Raw genomic sequence first — 20130 nt, forward strand, 5'->3', positions numbered from 1 at the left:
TTAAATTAATATAATTTTATTAGATAGAATATGAATGGGTATTATACATTAAATTTATGTAAAAAAATTTCGGTCAATTCATTACTGCATAAAGCATTACCTTGTTTTGTTTCTTTTTTGCCTTTTTTTTTGTTTGGCAATTTGTCTCTTTATGTTCCTTTGTTATTTCAAATCAATATTAATATTGTGACTATAATTTTATCTAATCCAATCACATTACACCATAATAGAGTTCCATTCACTTTGATATCTTCCATGCAACGTCCGGGAAATAAAAATCTTGTTTATTAAGATATTACTACTAAGAATGGAAATGGGTTCAAAATGACTTCATGTCTGTAACATCTCAAAAATTTTAAGATTTAAATTTATTTTAAAAAAATAAAATGAAATATTTATAATTAAATTAAAATTTAGAATAATTTAATAGAGGTTTAGAGTTTAAATTTTTCTCAACAAAAGTTTGGTTTTATTTGATTTTTAACTATGAAAAAATTACCAAAGTTGACCTGAGTTTTTGTACTATAATAAAAAATGTTGGGTCATTTCTTGTAATTTTCTCCAAGGTATTAGATCAGCAATTTAAAGAGCAAAAGAACACAAAAACTGAAAAGAAAAAGAAAGGAAACGTGTGAGAGAGAGAGAGAGAGAGAGAGAGAGGAAGAAGAAAGGAGAGAGAGGGGGAGTTAGGCTCGGATCCAGGAGACTTTGCGGCCGTTGCGAGCTCGGCTACGCGATAGGTAAACTCCCTACTTCAATCCTCTTCCCTTCCTCTTTGTTTTTCTCAATTTTTGGAAGAGGAAATTTATGGATTTTGATCCTAAAGACTTTATTCTTGTAAGCTTTTGTTTCTTTGGATCCTAGGGAGGATGTTTTGAGTTTCTATATAGTGATCGAATATCGAATGATTAAATGGTGCACCCCGAAAGTTAGTTCGGAGGTGTTGTCATGACAGCTTTTTAGCTATCATGACAGCAAAAATAATCAATCTTTTAACATGTCTAATTTTTAATTCGACCGTTGAATCTTTTTGAAATTTGATACACTTATAGTACCTTTTAAATGTGACGTATGAGCTTTAAAATTACTTCAATTAGAGGTCAAATGACAGAACAGTGCCTCTTAAAAGTTGGCCCAGGAGGGTTATTTATTGCTGTCATGACAACATCTTTTTATTCTACTTTCATCTAGCTTGCTTCCATGTGCTATAGGTAGAACCTAATAAATTTTTTTAAGGTTTTAAATGATTTATTTCTTAAGTTGGTTAAAGAATCAACTCCTTAACCACACTTAGTTTATTTGAATTATGTGATTTTTGGATAACACTTAGGGCGAGTGTTACATTTGGTTTCAGTTTTAGGTTTATTTCTCTTTCCTACTTGGCACCTTAAATACATTACTCTTATGCTCTTTCCCTTCTTCCACTAACCTGGACTAATATTGTTTTTCTTTCTCTGGCTTGTTCCTTTAGGAGGGGAGAAAGGTCCGTACGCTTGTGACCGTACACCTTTCAGTTCTAATATGGCTCAAAGGGGAAGAGGTAAATCGAGGAATGAGGAACGACCACCACCTCTACCTCCTCCGCCTCTGCCTCCACCTCCACCACCACCACAGGAGACGGATGCAGTCATGGCTAGGTTGCTTGAAGTGATGGTGGATATACAACAAAATCTTAGAGGTCGTGCTGTTCCAGATCAACATGTTGACCCAGGTGTTAGGCAGGGATCTTCTAGTGCTGTGGGAGCTCAGGGATCGATTGCTGATAATTAAGAGGATGACATATTCAGACCTTGAAAGGAATTCTCTCACTCTAATCCGACCACATATGATGGTAGTTTGCTTGATAGGAAAGCTGAGGAGTGGTTGGATTGGATGGAGCAGTTATTTACTGTTGTGAGGTGTACATCTGAGCAGAGGGTTATCTGGGCTACGATGCAGCTTGTTGGTGAAGCCAAGCATTGGTGGGATTCTATTAAGCCTACAGATGGAAGATCTATGTCTTGGGCTGAATTTAAAGAAAGATTTTATGATTTTCACTTTCCACTAGCTTTCAGAGATGAGAAAGAGGCAGAATTTCATACATTTCAGCAGGGGGACTTAGACGAGGAGACTTTTATGAGAAAATTCAATCAGCTGTCTAAGTTCTTAACATATCTGAAGGCTTCTAATGATAGCAAGTAGAAAACAAAGAGGTTATTAGAAAAGATGAGGCTAGAATACCGCCAGCAGCTGTCTTTGTTGGGTGAGGCGACATATAATGAGATGTGCAATCGTCTGAGGATTGCCGCTCGCTGAGGCCGAGACACAGAGAGTAGCCATAGTAGGGATACACGTGGTCGATTTTCTTCTAGGTTGGCTCCTACTGGTGGTGTATCCAAGAGAATGGGTTTTAGCTCTAGTTCTTCTTCTGGTGGCTCCTTTAGAGCCAGGTCTTCTTCTGCTTCTGGTAATCAGAATTTAAATAGGGGTTCAAGATTTCAAGGTAATCGGGGTGGTAATATGAGATCTGGGGGTTCTCATTTCTTTGGGAATGCTCCAGCACGTTCTTCGCAGGCCAGTTAGGCCCCAATTCTAAACACAGCGAGGTCACCTTGCGATAGATGTGGTAGGGTTCATTCTAGTCGCTGCTTTGCTTGCTACAAGTGTGAAAAGTTAGGCCATTTAATTCGTGACTGCCTTAATTTACATGAGAGCTCAGATTGAAGGAACGTGATTCTCGGTAGAGTGTATACAATATCTCAAGAGGAGGCTATGAAGTCATCGAATCTGATCATTGGTATGGTTTCTATTTATGGCCTTGATTTAGAAGCTTTATTTGATTATGGTGCAATGCATTCTTTTATTTCTACCGAGCACTTAGATAAACTAGGTATGCCTGTTGATCAGTTGCCCCATAATATAGAAGTTTTCTCTACTTCTGGTTTGGTTGGTCGATCCAGTGTGGTGTGTAGGACTAAGATGACTTTTAATGGGCGATTGACTTAGGTGAATGTGATCAAATTACCTATGCAAGGGATTGATTTAATTATCGGTATGGATTGGTTGACAGCTTATGGTGCTGTCTTAGATTGTGTGGCTAAGGCAGTGACTTTGGTAGAAGTACCGATGGTGATCGAAGAATACCCTGGTCATTGTTGTTTTCTTTCTTCTTTGCAAGCTGAAAGGTTGAGTGAGCAGGGTTGTGAGGCTTACGTGGTAGTGCTCGCTACCTAAGGGTCTGAGACAGGTATAGTGGATGAAATTGAGGTTGTTAGGGAGTTCCCAAAGGTGTTTTCAGAGGATGTGTCAAGATTACCTCCAGAGCGTGAGGTTGAATTCTCAATTGACCTGGTACCGAAGACTTAGCCAATTTCAAAGGCTCCCTATAGAATGGCTCCTTCAGAGTTAGATGAGTTGAAGAAGTAACTTGAGGAGCTATTAGATAAGGGATTTATTAGACCCAGTGTTTCACTTTGGGGATCCCCTATCTTATTTGTGAAGAAGAAGGATGGTAGTTTGAGATTGTGTATCGATTACAGGCAGTTGAATAAGGTTACAGTGAAGAACAAGTACCCACTGCCTTGTATCGATGATCTCTTGGATCAGTTGGTTGGTGCCATGATTTTCTCTAAGATTGATTTACGTTCAGGGTACCATTAGCTGAGGGTTAGTAAGAAGGATGTGGCAAAGGCAGCTTTTAGGACTCGATATGGTCATTACGAGTTTTTGGTTATGCCATTCGAGCTGACTAATGCGCCTGCGGTTTTCATGAACTATATGAACCGCATTTTTTGATCTTTCTTGGATCAGTTTATGGTGGTTTTTATTGATGATATACTGATCTACTCTAAAGATGAGGAGCGCATGTCAGATACTTGAGGACTGTCTTAAGGTTTCTGCGAGATCATAAGCTATATGCCAAGCTCAGTAAGTGCGAGTTTTGGATGAGAGAGGTTAGGTTCTTGGGACATATCGTGTCGGCAAATGGTATTGCAGTTGATCCATATAAGGTTGAAGTGGTCTTGCAATAGGAAAGACCAAAATCGATAACAGAGATCCATAGTTTTTTGGGATTAGCAGGTTACTACCAGCATTTTATTAAAGGTTTCTCTCATATTTCTATGTCTTTGACTAGACTCACAAGGAAGGATAGGCCATTTATCTGGGATGATAGGTGCGAGATAGCTTTTCTTGAGTTGAAAGAAAGGTTAACAATAGCTCCAATGTTGGTGATTCCGAATCCTTAAAAGCCCTATGATGTGTATACTGATGCCTCTCATAAGGGTCTTGGTTGTGTTCTAATGCAAGAGGAGAGGGCAGTGGCATATGCATATCGATAAATTAGGCCACATGAGGAGAATTATCCGACGCATGATCTCGAGTTAGCTGCGGTGGTCTTTGCATTGAAGATCTAGCATCATTATCTTTATGGAATAGAGTTTAGGGTCATGAGCGACCATAAAAGTCTCAAGTACCTGGTGGATCAAAAAGAGCTAAACATGAGATAGAGACGTTGGATGGAGTTTCTTAAAGATTATAATTTTGAATTTAAGTATCATTCGGGGAAAGAAAATGTGGTAGCAGATACTCTTAGTCGGAAGACCTTACATGTAGCCTATTTAATGGTTCGGGAGCATAGATTGATGGAGTCTTTGGTTGAGAATTCTCTGGGTATGATTGAGTTCTTTTTAAATAGTCTTAAGACTATGGTTATTTCCAATGAATTTTGGAAAGAGATACGAGATGCTCAGCTTCAAGATCTGATTTTGTTAAAAATAAGTCAAGACATCGAGAATAGTGAGACAATGGACTATTGGTTTAGTGATGATGGGTATGTGGTTTTCAAGGATAGGGTGTGTATTCCTAACAATAAGTCTATTCGAAAGAAATTGTTGGATGAGGCACATCGAAGTAGCTACACCCTTCATCCCGGTGCTATTAAGATGTATCATGACATGCAGCGTCATTGGTGGTGGCCAGGCATGAAAAAGGATGTCACAGAGTATGTTAGTAAGTGTTTGACCTGTCAGAAGATCAAAATAAAGCACCAAAAGCCATCGGAGTTGTTACAGCCTTTGGAGATTCCTAAATGGAAATGGGAGAGTATTTTAATAGATTTTGTATCTGGTTTGCTGAGGACCCAGGCTAGTTTTGACTCTATCTGGGTAATTGTTGATCGTTTGACTAAGTCAGCACATTTCTTATTAGTCAAGACCACCTATACGATTGATAGGTATGCTGAGATCTACATTAAGGAGGTTGTGCGACTATATGGGGTATCGAGGGATATTGCTTCAGACCGTGATCCTCAGTTTATATCGAATTTATGGCAAGCTATGCAAAGGACTATGGGCACGGATTTGAAGTTCAGTACGTCTTATCATCCGCAAACGGATGGACAAATTGAGCGGACGATCCAGACATTAGAGGATATGTTGAGGTCATGTGCCCTAGAGCTTCAAGGAAGCTGAGATAAGCATTTATCTCTGGCAGAGTTTGCTTATAATAACAGTTATCATGGGACCAGATTTGGTAGATGAGACCATGAAAAAAATCAAATTGATCCAACAAAAGCTTCTTACGGCACAGAGTAGATAGAAAAGTTATGCAGATAATCATCGTAAGGACCTGTCTTTTGAGATTGGAGATCATGTTTTTCTCAAGGTTTCCCCACTGACGGGCATTGGACGCTCAATTCGGGCTAAGAAGTTGTCTCCTCGATATATGGGTCCTTTTGAGGTTTTGAAGAAAGTTGGTCTGGTGGCTTATCAGTTAGCATTGCCGCCTTAATTAGTGGGTCTACACAATGTGTTTTATGTATCACAGCTGAAGAAGTACCAGCTAGACCCGTCGCATGTGATAGAACCTAAAGAGGTTGAAATTCAGGAGAATTTAACCTACCGGACTGAACTAGATGGTATTGTGGATGCTAAGGATAAGCAGCTCAGAAATAAGACAATCCGATTGGTAAAAGTGATTTGGAAAGGGACAGCTCCGGGAGATGTAACCTGGGAGACTGAGGATCAAATGAGGAAGGAATATCCACTGTTGTTTCCCTAGGTATATTTCTCTCTTTGATTCATGAATTAGCTTGGATTTTGAGGACAAAATCTTTTTTAAAGGAGGGGAGAATGTAACATCCCAAAAATTTTAAAACTCAAATTTATTTTAAAAAAATAAAATAAAATATCTATAATTAAATTAAAATTTAGAATAATTTAATAGAGGTCCAGAATTTAAATTTTTCTTAGCAAAAGTTTGGTTTTAGTTGATTTTTAACTATGGAAAAAATTACCAAAGTTTACTCGAGCTTTTGTGCTGTAATAAAAAATGTTGGGCCATTTCTTATAATTTTTCACAAGGTATTAGATCAGCAATTTAAAGAGCAAAAGAACGCAAAAACTAAGAAAAAGAAAGGAAACGCATGAGAGAGAGAGAGAGAGGAAGAAGAAAGGAGAAAGAGAGGGAGTTAGGCTCGGATCCAGGAGACTTTGCAGCTGTTGCGAGCTCGGCTACACAATAGGTAAACTCTCTACTTCAATCCTCTTCCCTTTCTCTTTGTTTTTCTCAATTTTTGGAAGAGGAAATTTGTGGATTTTGATCCCAAAGGCTTTATTCTTGTAAACTTTTGTTTCTTTAGATCTTAGGGAGGATGTTTTGAGTTTCTATATAGTGATCGAATATCGGATGATTAAATGGTGCACCTCGAAAGTTAGTCTGGAGGTGCTGTCATGACAGCTATTGACAGCAAAAATAGCCAATCTTTTAACATGTCTAATTTAAAGCTGTCATGACAGCAAAAATAACCAATCTTTTAGCATGTGTAATTTTTAATCTGACCGTTGGATCTTTTTAAAATTTGGTACATTTATAGTATCTTTTGAATGTGACGTGTGAGCTTTAAAATCACTTCGATCGGAGGTCGAATGACGGAACGGCGCCTCCTGGAAGTTGGCCTAGGAGGGCTGTTTATTGCTGTCATGAGAACATCTTTTTATTCTACTTTCGTCTAGCTTGCTTCTGTGTGTTATAGGTAGAACCTAATAAATTTTTTTTAAGGTTTTAAATGATTTATTTCTTAAGTTGGTTAGAGGATTAACTTCTTAACCACACTTAGTTTATTTGAATTATATGGTTTTTGGATAACACTCAGTGCAAGTGTTACAATGTCATTTTTCCAAAATAATTATAGCCCCCATTTATGGCCTACAATGTTTTCACTCCCCTCATTTAACAGTGAACACCATAGTCACTCCAAGTCCAAGCAGTTTATATACTCCAATAACACGTACACTTGCATTTATTCTGAAAAGAGGCGCTCGAGCTCGAATACAGCATTGAAGGATAGCAATTCTGGCAAATAATCATTAATGATGCTATAATACGTGATTGCATGAACATGATCATGATTCATGGAAAATTTCATTGTCGGCCTTGTAACAAGACTATCCTCGACAGCCCATGATTGCAACTAATAAACATCATCTTATATCACAAATATCCAAGAACACCAACTATTAGGATGGCACATGACTATTGACTAGTAAGATCGACGTCCTTCCCTTTTCCCTTTCAGCAACGAAGTTTGAAGAAACATGCTTATGCCTTTAATTAAAAAAGAAGATATGACAAAAAGACTTGCTAAGTTTGGAAGTGTATTATGAGTCTGGCGCGTAAAGCTATTGTAGGAGTCAAATATGAGAAGTGAATAGGTTCAAAGACCAGGTGGCATCATCACAGGGAGAACAGCCCTCTTGTGCAATATCAGTTATCTGAACACCAGTGTCATACACCTGTCCAGTTTTCCAATCTGCAGGTAACACCTTCTTTGCCCAGATCCATTTTCCATCGTACCCTGCTGTCACCACTATCCTCATTTGTAATGCGCCACCTGGAACCCTGCTTGTGTCCCACACTGCTCCATGGTTTCTGCTCATGAAGCTCCAGTTTGAAGATTCAACCTTGAACCCATTTGTCGTACATTTATTTAAACTTTTACATATGGATCAATCATCAATGAGAATGGAGTGATCGTTTAACGATTGCACATACCTGAGCAACATCAACGGCTACTATCTCTGTTTGACCTCCTTCGTACAAAAATTTAATTGCCAAGTAATATGGTTTTTTGCTTGACTCTTCCACCCGGACCGCCAAATTCTTATTTTTGTACTCACACGGAACTCTGCTTCCACAAAGGCATACGACAAACGAAACCAAAAATCACTACACCACTACGTTAGCCTCATTCTTGATTCATGAATATACTAGTTTCACGGCATCTTAAAACCAGTGCCTCTGTTCTTGACAAGTGCTAGTTGGAGTGAAGTGCATTGATTCGAGTTTACCTCTTGAATTCAACATCCAAGATTCCGAGCTTCAAAAGTTGTTGATCGCTACCCTTTTGGGCCATGGCAACGAAGGCACTTCTGCTGAGCACAAAATCAGTTTCATTATGGGCATTGAGATCGGTCAATACAACTCTGCTACCTGATTTGGTACACAGGCCTGAGCTCTTGCATCTTATCTGCACAATGATCCATAATTCGATAACTTTCTTCATGATCAGTAATAAATTTTATTGGAAATCCACAGCTATAGATGTAATTGTTACTCACCTGAAAGCATGCACCGCAACGGGCTCCATTTTTGTACAAGGAAGGAACACCAGCTGCAAGGTGTCCACCACTTAATTCCAACGCCAAGGAGCCATACCCACATGCCCCAGCTGTATAATTTTCACAGAACCACGTTATTCCCTGCGTGTCGTTTTAATTTAAAGATGGCAATCAACTGAAAAAGATGATATAAGCAAATCATAGTTACAGGAAAGAGCAGAGTCGTCAGAGAAATAAGAAGCCTTAGTTTGGTGGACGCAGCGATCGCAAGCAGTAGCAGATGAAACAAGAAGGAAGATAAAGCAAAGGAAGAAAGCCATGTTTTTGCGATGAGAAAAACAGATAGATGGACCCGGGATATATATAGCATCGTCAAGGGGAGAGGGAGGGGGAGCAATTTTTTTTTTTTTTAAAAAAAGCTTAAACGGAATATGATATGATTTCAATGTTGCCTAGTAGAGGTGAATGAAAAGAAGACGCATTAACTTAATGGAGTCTCTTAAGCACCCGCGAATCCGCACATACAGCTGTGATGCAGATGGCGGAACGTAGATGAGCACCTTTATTCAAGCATTTGTGCACTTTGAGATTTCGTCCCACTTCCTTTATCACAATTTCAAACTAATAATATTGGAGATTAGAAAATTCTGTAGTGGCCTTTCCTGTTTTCACCTTGACCCTATGGAGGAAAGATAGGCATGTCTATCTTACTGGGAAGCTGTAAGTTTTGGAGACTAGAAAGCATACTTTTGATGACAATAGAATTCATCTTCAGTCTCCTTTTACACGGAATTTGAGTTACAGACTCGGCTCTCATATATATCTTCATAGTAGATTTATCGTTCCTTCTAAAGAAGAAAGAGATCAAAAGAGTTTTCAAGAATGGGAATAATCCGAACCTACGTGTATTATATGTAATTATCAAATCACCCAATACATTACTCATTGATAATGAGTGGTTACTTTGTTTTTAAAAATAACATAATTACTCCTCCCAAATATTCTGGCAACCATCATAAAAATAATTATTTAACCCAACTTGGGCTTTCATCTACTTGGCCTAATTTATCAAGGGTGGAATCCAACATAAGCTCGATGCAAGATTATGATCCCAATTGCTTTTTCGGACATCAAACTAGCAATATAGCCGTACATAGCTTCAACATTTCTCCTTGGCGGCATTCTTTTGTAAAGATATCTGTTTTGTAACTGTAACATGACGAGAAGCGTACGAATGAAACTTGCATTGCACTCAGTCAGATCATTAAGATCAGAGCAACTTCTAAAAGTTAACATGGCACTGGTCCCCGATTTCCGGTTGATGATGATGATGCGGCAACAAGCCAACAGCTGCGTGAATAGTGAATACAATGATAAATATCTTTTGATTTTAATGAATTGTTGTTGCTTGGTGGAAGTGCCTAGAAAAAGAAAAACGCAATAACGTAATGGTTGTTGATGATGTCTGAAACCAAAAACACACGTTGCCGTTTCCAATTGGCCGAGTTACAAGCAACCAGAAATAAATGGTACGTCGCACAAACTTGGATTCAAATTCCACTACAATTGCAAGGAACTCGCTAGTGGGAAGTGGGAAATATATCAACACCTCTAAAAGTGATTATTGGATGGATTTCATAAACCTTTGAAACCAAACAATCCAATGTGATCAACCCACAGCTAAACGGCGGAGTCTATCTTCATGTCTCCCCTCTTCACCATTTCTTTGAAGGGAAAATGAAATTTTGGGACCAAATAAGAAGGATAGTAAAAGCCCAAGAATTACTATGAAGAAAAATTCCAATTGAACTTGTATGATTTCCTACTTAACTCTTAGAATTTTCAACTTATGTGTAAATAGGAACATTTTGGTAAACCGATTTTTTTTGGGGGGGGGGGAATGTCGAGAGGGGAATCAAAGTCCTTAACTAAGTGACATCTTAAATTTTCAACATCTTATTTAAAAAAGTCAGTTGTGTTCATTAACTTGGTCTCCAAGAATATTATGTAGCTGATGAAATAATAACTTTTTATATCCTCCCATATAGGTACATGAACTTGCTTTCAGCATATATATCATGTGGTTAACTAGTCTCTTGGACAATTTAATCATGAACATAGTATTAAAAAAAAAATCAATGTGCCAAGTATTAAATCCTAAAGTATCACTATCCTTCATCTTTAATCCCAAAGCGTCATCGTGACTATAAATTATGAGTTAAACAAAGTTAATAGATATAATTAAATAATAATGAAAATAATGAAACAATAATTGTACAATTTTTCTAAAAATAAAATAAATAGGGTTTGAACGAAAGTGAAGGTTTTCACATTATTTGTATTTCTCATGGTCAAAACACTGCGTCAAACTTTTGGGATCCCGACATCCCATAGACAAGGAAGGCGTGAATGCTGAGCAGTAGTAGCACAGGAGGGCACGGCTAGCTTACGTCCATTCTCAAAACTTCCTCTTATGGTATCTCTTGCATTATACTTGGCATTAGGAAGTCCCAGCAAATCCCACATTTAATTGAAAAGCGTCAAAATTTAAAACCTGGAATCAAATATGTCAGCGGAGACCATCACGATCAATCAGGAGAACCAACTGGCTTCCAAAACTAACACTGTACATGCTCTACATTATTCGAATCATCTGGACACCCTGTAACGACAACAAGGGTCTTCCCCAAGGCTTCTGTCCCTCTAACTTGCGATATAGTCACCGGGAAAACGAGCAACTGTATTTTGTCATCTCAGTTTCCCTTTTCGGATAAAATAGCTACAAGCTCTGATTGAGCCTTTTCAAGGGCACTTGCTAAATTCTCAGGCTTCTTACCACCTGCCTGAGCAAAATTGGGCCTTCCTCCCCCTCCCCCACCACATAACTTTGCTATCTGTCCTATAAACTTGCCTGCCTGAATTCCCTGATCGACAATCCCTGGTGTGAAAGCAGCAACCAGACTAACCTTATTTTCACCTGGACATGACCCCAACATTACAGCTGCTGGATCTGGTAATGTTTCTATTAAATATTCTGCTGCATTTTTTAGTGAATCAGCATCAATATCATCCAAGCACTCAACTAGTACCCTGAAATTTCAGATTTCAAGAAATAGAAGTCATACATCTACCAACAATAGTGCATGCGTTTCATTTCTCCCCCTTCTCTAGCTTGTGCAATAAATTTTTTGTAAATATCAGGAAATACATACATGCAGGACATGGCTGGGGTTCTAGCCATCATTGTTACATTTACATACTAGATATTTAATGAACTATCAATGATATGATACAATCACTGCTTCTTGATTGTCAGATTTCCATGGTTAAGATACAGAAAACCAGAAGGAAAAAAATTGAGACTCAGATTTCATAGAACGCTTTCCCTTTAGTGTGATATTTGCAAGGGACATTAAGAATTCAATCATTAAAAAAAAAAAAAAATACTTCACTGTCGTTCATAGGATAAAATATCCTCTACCTAACTTAGTTCAAGCATCAAAGGGAAACATGAGGAAATTACCTGAACTGTTTTGAATTTCCCACCAACAAAGCTTTGCTTGCAATAACTGATGCTTTGAAGACAGCTGCTTTTGCACGCAAAGCAGAATTTTCATTTTTTACTTCCCGCAACTCCACTAAGAGGTTTTCTACCCTCGTTGTCACTTCTTCAGGTTTCACCTTCCCAAGGAAAGATAAAGACAAGCAAAGTCAATATATTGAACATAAAGTCCAGCCCATGGTTCATGCTCAGCCCAACACAAACAAGTCCACCAATACTGGCCCTCACAATGCTGCAATGACAAAATTATCCTAGGCTTTATCCTTTAGTGATTCTGGAATTCTGTACACCTAGGGGCACGTGTCTTTCTTTATTCACCTGTATCAGTCTACACACGCATCTTTCTCACTGTATACGTTGGTGCCTTTGTGCACTCTGTAAAGCAAGGCAATGCTAATGAATTACTCAGTATAATATCATTTGTCTCTCATACTCTATACCTTGACAAATATTACAACTGGAGTTTACTTAGAGGAAAGGAACGACAACATGTTCTAATAGTAAAAATTCCAAATGAAAGTTTTTCTAACTATTTAGGTTTCAGATAAAAATTATAAACATGAAATCTAACTATGTAACTATTAATTACAGCTTGCAGAGTAAGATCTTGCCCTATCATAAGCGCTTTGCAGAATATAAACAACTCTAATAACTAATGCAGATAACCATTATATCAATTTTAAGTAGGAGATGTCTATAACGCTATTGAATATAAGAACAATATACCAAGAAATAGCCAAATTGATCAAATGGACGCAAACAAGTATATGCAGTCCATGCAGATGAATATGAATGATACGGATACCTGATTCCCTCAAGGATCATTGATAAACTAGTAAACAAATAATTGAGAGAAGCAGGGATTACAAAGAATACTTTGAGAGTGGAACATAGCTGCTTAATATAAGAGTCTCTGGTAGTAACATATTCAATGAAAGCTTCACCAGCTACAGCTTCTATTCGCCTGACTCCAGATGCAATACCCTGCTCTGAAATTATCCTAAAACCACGAATTTCAGAAGTATTACTAACATGGGTCCCGCCACAAAGCTCCATGGATACACCAGGAACCTCTACAACACGTACCTGCAATGCAACAAATTCATTGAGAACCGCAAGAGGTTGCATGAAGACACCCATCTTAAAAGTGGTGGGGAGACCTTAGGATCAGACTTCGTTTAGAAAGCTTAATTACTTTCACAAGCTTTTCAACTCTTAATCAATCCATTTTTGTGGTTGGATGAACCAGGCTATAAAATGACATATTTATTTAACTATATTTTCAAGACACTACAACTTCTTGGAATGATTGGGAATCCAACAGCTATTAATGGTAACTAGAGCCAGAAGAAAAGCCAGGGTTGGAGGATCAGTTGGATTTTGCAATCCATCCTTGATAGTCTAAAATATGACTTCCTTCATGATATATGTAACCTAGACGCTCAGAATGACTAAAACATAAGCAAGATAATTAAAAGTTGAAGTTCAATATCAGAAAATATGAAGTAAAACCTCTTCTCCATATTTTTCTCCAAACATTGCTATAGCTCCAGCCTTTTTTGCATCAGCAAGAGGCATCACTCTGGTTTGAAGAAGTGTTGCATCCTCAATCCATCCATTGATTAGCCCTTCAATTTCTACAAGCTCACTGTCAAGAAGTGGTCGATGGAAATTGAAATCAAACCTGAGCCGATCAAATGCCACTAAAGAACCAGCTTGTGATGTCTCTGGACCAATAACTTTTTTTAGTGCAGCTTGCAGCAAATGGGTGGCCGTATGATGAACCTTCAATGAAACAATGAAATTTAAATAGAATCTAGAGGACTTGCAGAAATAAGCAGCAAGTAGCAAGAAAAGAGCATGTAAGGATTTTATTTTACTACATAATGAAGTACAGATGTACTTATTTGCAAAAGAAACAATAAACTAATCATTTTTGTACCTTAGCTCGCTGCCTCAGCTTTACATCCACTGTTGCCTCCACTTCTTCACCAACCTCTAGAAGCCCCTCTCGGACTGTTCCCTTATGGACAAATATGTTACCTAAGGATTTCTGAACATCTATTATCTCAACAACAGCCTTCGGTTGATTTTCACCGTTGGGAATATATAGAAAACCATGATCTCCAATTTGTCCCCCTGATTCAGCATAAAATGGAGTCCTATTGAGCAAAACTTCCACATCACTCCCTTCACTAGCCATTTCTGCTGGATCACCATTCACCACAAGACTTTCTACTATAGCCTTAGCATAAAGGCTGTCATGTCCAATAAATTCAGTGTCAGTTACATTTTTTGCAATATCTGCCCCATTTCCCATAGCAAGTTTGACAGTATTATGCGCAGCCTGAGATTGATGCCTTTGCTTCTCCATTTCGATATCAAAACCATTCAAATCAATAATCACGCCACGTTCTTCAGCCACTTCCTTTGTTATTTCAACTGGGTATCCATAAGTATCATATAAAATAAACACATCTTCACCAGACAAGCAAGGTACAGTTCCAGTTTTTTCTGCGGTTGATAAAGAGTCTGCAAGTTTCTCCTCAAGCAACTTTTCTCCTCTCTCCAGAGTCTGCACAAACCGAAGCTCTTCTCTCTTCAACTCCTCAAAGATATGGGGTGCTCTGTTTTTCACATCAGAATCAATATGGGTACTTAACTCCACTACTTTCACAGCAATGGCAGGTAAAAATGCTCCTTCAAGGTTTCCCAAACTATCACCCTTTATACCAAGCAACCTGCCTGTACGGACAACCCTTCTGATAAGACGCCGAACTACATAACCTCTCCCAATATTTGATGGGACAACCCCATCAGATATGAGATATACTATTGCACGCATGTGATCCCCTATAATCTAAGATATAAAAAGAAAAACGATGCACAGTGAGAGAAGGAAAGCAACTAGTGGTTAAAGCCTGCTAGCATAAATCATAGCGTGTGTCATTGAAAGATAGTCATACTTTCAGATTCATCTTTGTCTGATCATCAGCAGCAGCATATGAAACATTCGCTAACTCAGAGGCTTTCTCTATTATGGGATAGATCAAGTCAGTTTCATAGTTGTTTGGAACCTGCCAAAAATATAAATAAAATACAAAGATAACTTTATAGATATATCTCTCTTTATCGAGATATACTTTTGAGAAAAGAATTGGCTAATGATATGTTACTTTCACATAAGCACAAATCTATGGATACCTTTTGGAGGATGCAGGCCAAACGCTCCAGGCCAAGCCCAGTATCTATATTTTTCTGCTTTAGAGGTTCAAGAGAACCATCATCCTTTTTATTGTATTGCATGAAAACTAGATTGTAGAACTCTATGAACCTTGTATCATCACCAAGATCCTGTTTTCATCCCCCAATCCACCCCACCCAAAAAATGCAAAATATAGTGAGACATAACTTTGGTGTGGCTTTGAGTCACTCAAAACAATTTTATGCTTACAGTGTCTTCATATCCTCTCTCAGGATGAAAATCATAGTATATTTCTGAGCAAGGGCCGCAAGGACCAGTTACTCCACTGGTCCAGAAGTTATCTTCTTCACCCAACTTCTTTATACGATTAACCGGAACACCCACCTGCAGAAACAAAGACCGTGTAGTTAACATATCATGCTAAGCCTAGCCCATTATGATATGCCAATTAAAAATTTGTGCCCAACTGGAAACTCAAAAAATTAAATGGATTGTAAGAAATTAGCAAATAATGCTCAGAGAAATGCATTTTTAAGCTAACCTCATCAGACCATATTGCAAAGGCCTCATCATCATCTTTATAAACACTAATCCACAATTTGTCAGCTGGCAAACCAAACCTGTAAGTAAATGAAGGAAATGCTCTCTCTTTTAACATTCTGAAATGATACTATTAAAAAAGGTAACATCTTGTTCCCTTTTACAAAAGGAATGACAGATATATTACAGTTAGTTCAGAATGTTAAGTGCATAACCAAGAACCATTAGCTTCCAAGAATTACACTATTAAAAAATGAAACGATTGATGTTATTCAGATGTTCTAGACTTCTAGTAATCTTTGGAAACCCAATCCTTGCTTCTAGTCAAAACTTTCACAAAAAGAACACCGTAAAAATGTTACATGTCAACAGGCAAGGTAATACAACTATTTGAAGACCAAAATGGCCCCAGGCATCAAATGAAAACAACACAAATTGCATATTAATCTACTTTACAGTTATGTCGTTTTTTTTTTTTCAAAATTTAAGAGGGGAGTAATGCAGTTCAATTGAAAAAAGTATATTCAGTAGTGACTTTTCTTTCTTTCTTTCTTTTTTTGACAGCATGCTGAGAAGAGAGGATGAATCCATGCACTATTATCGTAAAGTGGAAATTATCTCTAAAACATGTATTTCAAGAAGAGCAATATAATTTCAATCCTCTCAACCATCTACTGCCCGAAGAAAACAGAGTATAGTTCACCAAATTAGATTACACTTTAAAGCTTACTCTATGGTTGAAAGTTCCCATGCCCATTTGATTGCCTCTTTTTTGAAGTAATCACCAAAGCTGAAGTTTCCAAGCATCTCAAAAAATGTCTGATGTCGAGTTGTTCGGCCTACATTCTCCACGTCATTTGTTCGTATGCACCTTTGTGCAGTTGTCGCACAAGGGACTCCTCTTGGAACCTAAGCACAATATACTTATACAGTTGAAACTTGGTCCTACCTCTGGTCCTTGTAAATTTTTCGATTGTAATAATAGAATAGAAGTTTATATTAATAGTGGACAATATCCAAACCTTCCCCAGGAATATAGGCTTGAATTGAAGCATTCCTGCTATAGTTAACAGAACTGTCGGATCATCAGGGACAAGAGAAGCGCTAGGAAGGACCTTATGACCGCGGGAAGCATAAAAAGTAAGAAATTTATGGCGAATGGAATCTCCACTCACAGGGTTGTCCTTCACTTTTTCCACTACGAGTTCTACATTAAACGGTCGTGACGACGCTGAAAAGCCACGCCGTAACTATCATATCCCTTGGACATGGAAGGTAAGGAACATTAAGAAAGATTAAGACTATTTACAAGACTAACTATAGCAACCTGATGTGCTCCTCGCACGAAACAGCAAGCCACGTCGTTCTCTAACAGTTCGAGCACCGTGCGACAATTTGCTAGAACCTGAAAATGATGAAGTTTTTGGTACGAAGCCTGCAGTAGCACCAAAGAGGCAAAGACTGAGATCAAATCGCAGCATCATCCGAAGAAGCACATAGTGAACGACACAAGTAAAGAAAGGAAAGAAGCCTAACGACATATCAGAAAGTTGCTTTTCACTGGAGCCAGTTTTGTTATTTCATACTATCCTCTGTCGAGTTAATCCAGAACATCTGCTTGCATGAAATAAGAAATTAACAAAAAAAAAAAAGTGTCCCACTAATACAAGTTCTTGAAGTATCAGTAAAACGGCTAGCAATTTTACGATTCATGGAAATAGTTTAGTCGCAATTTTGAGAGCAGACATCCAATAGTCGAAAGAGAAGCACCAAGTAAAAATGGGGGAAAATCCATTTGAGAGAAGTAAGCGTTCAACAGTCAACAAGCAAATAGCTCCGCTGCTTATGAAAAGAATATAACTCAATCAATGAGCACAGGTCCTCAGATGCCAGACCGACAGGTTACAGAATCATTCGCAGAGGAGAACTAAAAGGAAAACTGAATAATTTAGCATAGAAATTACCAGTGGAGACCGGAAATTTGCGATTTTGTGGGGTAAAAAATGTAGATAATGGGAAAGAAGTGGAAATAGGAAGTGGGAAGAGATCATTTGGGGGAGAGTGTAGAATTGTTAAGCTTTCCATGGCCGCGAACTGGATTATGGGTTGAAATTGGCCGTTAAATCCGTTGGTATGGTGGGAGAGGATAAGCCTTATTTGAGAGGCAATCCTCCCGTTTCCAGTTTGGAGGAGGCGCAGGCGGATGGAAGCCCCCCCTCTAACGTGGCCTCCACCTCACCACACAGGCGACAGGCCTACTGCCACACTTTGGCAAACATCACAACGTTGGAGCCAAGTAAAGGTAAATTAATCATGGTAGGATGACGTTTAACGCCTCTCTTCGAGAATTTATTGGAACAATGGTCCATAAATTTTACATTGAATGCTGTCTTATAAAAACATATACATAGTCTATGTTATTGTTAAAAATTAGACTTTTACTTTCAATTTTTTTGTTATGCTTTTCTTAAAATTTGATGAAATAATATTCAGCTTTAAACAATATTTTCAGAAAACAATATTTGACATCAAATTTATGCGTCCTCGATAAGATAAATTTCTTTAAAAGTCATTCTCCCATTAATTATCTTTAAATTCCTTCTTCCACCTGATTAAATTTACTTCAACTAGCCACAAGAATGCATACATTTTCCTTACCCATAGCAAATGGAAAAACCATCTAATACTGGTGGTGCAAGTGATAAAATGTCCTATTTATCTACCCTTGCACACAAAACTAATGCGTTATTAGCAGCTCCTTGGCTTTATAAGTAGCTTCCCATTTATTCCAGTGACAACTGACTTGTCAAAGTACAAGTATTTGACAGATCAATGACATAACATTTAGGAACAGACCATTAAGAATTTCACGCCCGCTTGTGAGTGTTTTATTGGATTGTACAATTGGTTTTTAAAAAGGATGAGGCGTGTATTCAATACGAAGTTGCAGTGACCTGACCCATCTGGGCCCAAAATGTGAATGAATAATGGCCTGGTAAGCAGACAAGGAAGCTTCGTGGCATCAAGTCCTGAAGAAGGAATTGCACGCCCTGAAACTTGTGGTAGTTAGTTGGCATACAAGTCCTGGAGAAGGAGATGCTTACACTAAAACTTGTGTTAGCCTGACAGGAAACATGTAATTGCGGCCACAAGCCCAGCTCCGAATTTGGGAAAGACTGCACATGGCCATGCGCCATATCGGCACAACAGTGTGAACAACACATACGTACAGTACATGGAGCTTGTGTGCATTGTGTGCCTATATATATCTGAAACAAGAGCAACCCTTGAATGCACAGCTAGCCTCAATCAGTGAGTTGTGTACGTTGCCAATTTCCTCCCCCCGCTCTAGGGCCCCTGATCATTAGCAATAACCATGATCAGCGCCAAAAGACTTGTCAATATGGCAAGAAACTGGCAGAAACTGGTAGCTGGTAAGCGCAAGAGGATATCGTGCAAAAGAGAGGACGTGGACATGTATTCTTCGGCGGCGAACAAGGGCCATTTCGTAGTTTACAGTACAGATCATAAGCGATTCGTGGTTCCCCTCAAGTATCTCAAAAGCAACGTCTTCAAGGAGCTGCTCGAATGGTCCGAGGAAGAGTTTGGACTGGCTTCCAGCGGACCTCTTTTGTTACCTTGTGAAAGCGTCGTCTTGGAGTATGTAATCTCGTTGGTAAAGGAAAGAGTCCCAGAAGATGTACAGAAGGTTTTAATCGCTTCTAGGGCTACATGTCATAGCCATGCATCATCTCTTGCTCCAACACCCCCACAAGCCATAATCCACGGCTATTAGAGAGATTTGTATGGGTTTCCATGCATGGAATGTCTAGATTGTAGATTAGAGGCTGGCGTTACTTGATCTGGGCCTTCAAACCAGTGCTGTAATAATTAAAATCCCAGAATCATCACTTTTTTGTTGTGATGTTGCTAGCTAGCATGCATGGTTTATTATCCCTTGGGCTTGCGCGTACTTGGTTATCGGCGGCTCTCGAAACAATTCAACTCAAGAAATTTAAACTGCTAAATAAAACCCAACGAGTTTCTCCACAAATCCCACTTCCGTGTGTCAAAAAACGAATTATTCACATCTTTTAAGCTATAAATTGAATAGGCGAGGGAGAAGAATAAGAAATCACACAGAATAGACACTTAAAATTTGGGGGGAAATTCATGTTCACTTTCATTCATTCTGTTCCTCATTCTGTTCTTTCAGAACTTTATAA

At 38.4% G+C, this 20130-nt stretch overlaps 3 protein-coding genes across 9 annotated transcripts; 1 reads left to right on the forward strand and 2 right to left on the reverse strand.

Moving 5' to 3' along the window:
• Positions 1–7316: 7316 nt before the first annotated feature.
• Positions 7317–8954, reverse strand: LOC129285827 (expansin-like A2). The gene is made up of 5 exons (XM_054921747.1): positions 8806–8954; positions 8598–8707; positions 8328–8506; positions 8032–8164; positions 7317–7940 (listed from the first exon to the last, which is right to left on the reverse strand). Exons 1-5 carry the CDS (start codon positions 8915–8917, stop codon positions 7671–7673), a joined length of 804 nt encoding a protein of 267 aa, XP_054777722.1. The 5' UTR covers positions 8918–8954; the 3' UTR covers positions 7317–7670.
• A 1861-nt stretch (positions 8955–10815) lies between these two features.
• LOC129285825 (alanine--tRNA ligase, chloroplastic/mitochondrial) lies at positions 10816–18191 on the reverse strand. Of its 7 annotated transcripts, XM_054921746.1 has the most exons (14): positions 17869–18184; positions 17611–17743; positions 17441–17518; positions 17232–17339; positions 16635–16813; positions 15906–15984; positions 15614–15748; positions 15364–15513; positions 15126–15236; positions 14102–15019; positions 13672–13944; positions 13036–13245; positions 12121–12278; positions 10816–11687 (listed from the first exon to the last, which is right to left on the reverse strand). In XM_054921746.1, exons 5-14 carry the CDS (start codon positions 16709–16711, stop codon positions 11351–11353), a joined length of 2448 nt encoding a protein of 815 aa, XP_054777721.1. In that variant the 5' UTR covers positions 16712–16813; positions 17232–17339; positions 17441–17518; positions 17611–17743; positions 17869–18184; the 3' UTR covers positions 10816–11350. The 7 variants fall into 7 exon arrangements, with proteins under 7 accessions (XP_054777721.1, XP_054777715.1, XP_054777716.1 ...); XM_054921740.1 differs by lacking the exons at positions 17441–17518; positions 17611–17743 and adding an exon at positions 16927–17135 and having other exon boundaries at positions 17869–18187; XM_054921741.1 differs by lacking the exons at positions 17441–17518; positions 17611–17743 and adding an exon at positions 16927–17154 and having other exon boundaries at positions 17869–18187.
• Positions 18192–19307: 1116 nt separating this feature from the next.
• On the forward strand, positions 19308–19700 carry LOC129286059 (auxin-responsive protein SAUR64-like). Its single transcript, XM_054922096.1, has one exon. The coding sequence runs from the start codon at positions 19308–19310 to the stop codon at positions 19698–19700; it is 393 nt and encodes a 130-aa protein (XP_054778071.1).
• Positions 19701–20130: the final 430 nt, after the last annotated feature.

The sequence above is a fragment of the Prosopis cineraria genome, unplaced genomic scaffold (genome assembly GCF_029017545.1).
Source record: "Prosopis cineraria cultivar Desert tree isolate PC_DT_omini unplaced genomic scaffold, ASM2901754v1 PC11, whole genome shotgun sequence".
NCBI classification, from domain to species: Eukaryota; Viridiplantae; Streptophyta; class Magnoliopsida; order Fabales; family Fabaceae; genus Prosopis; species Prosopis cineraria.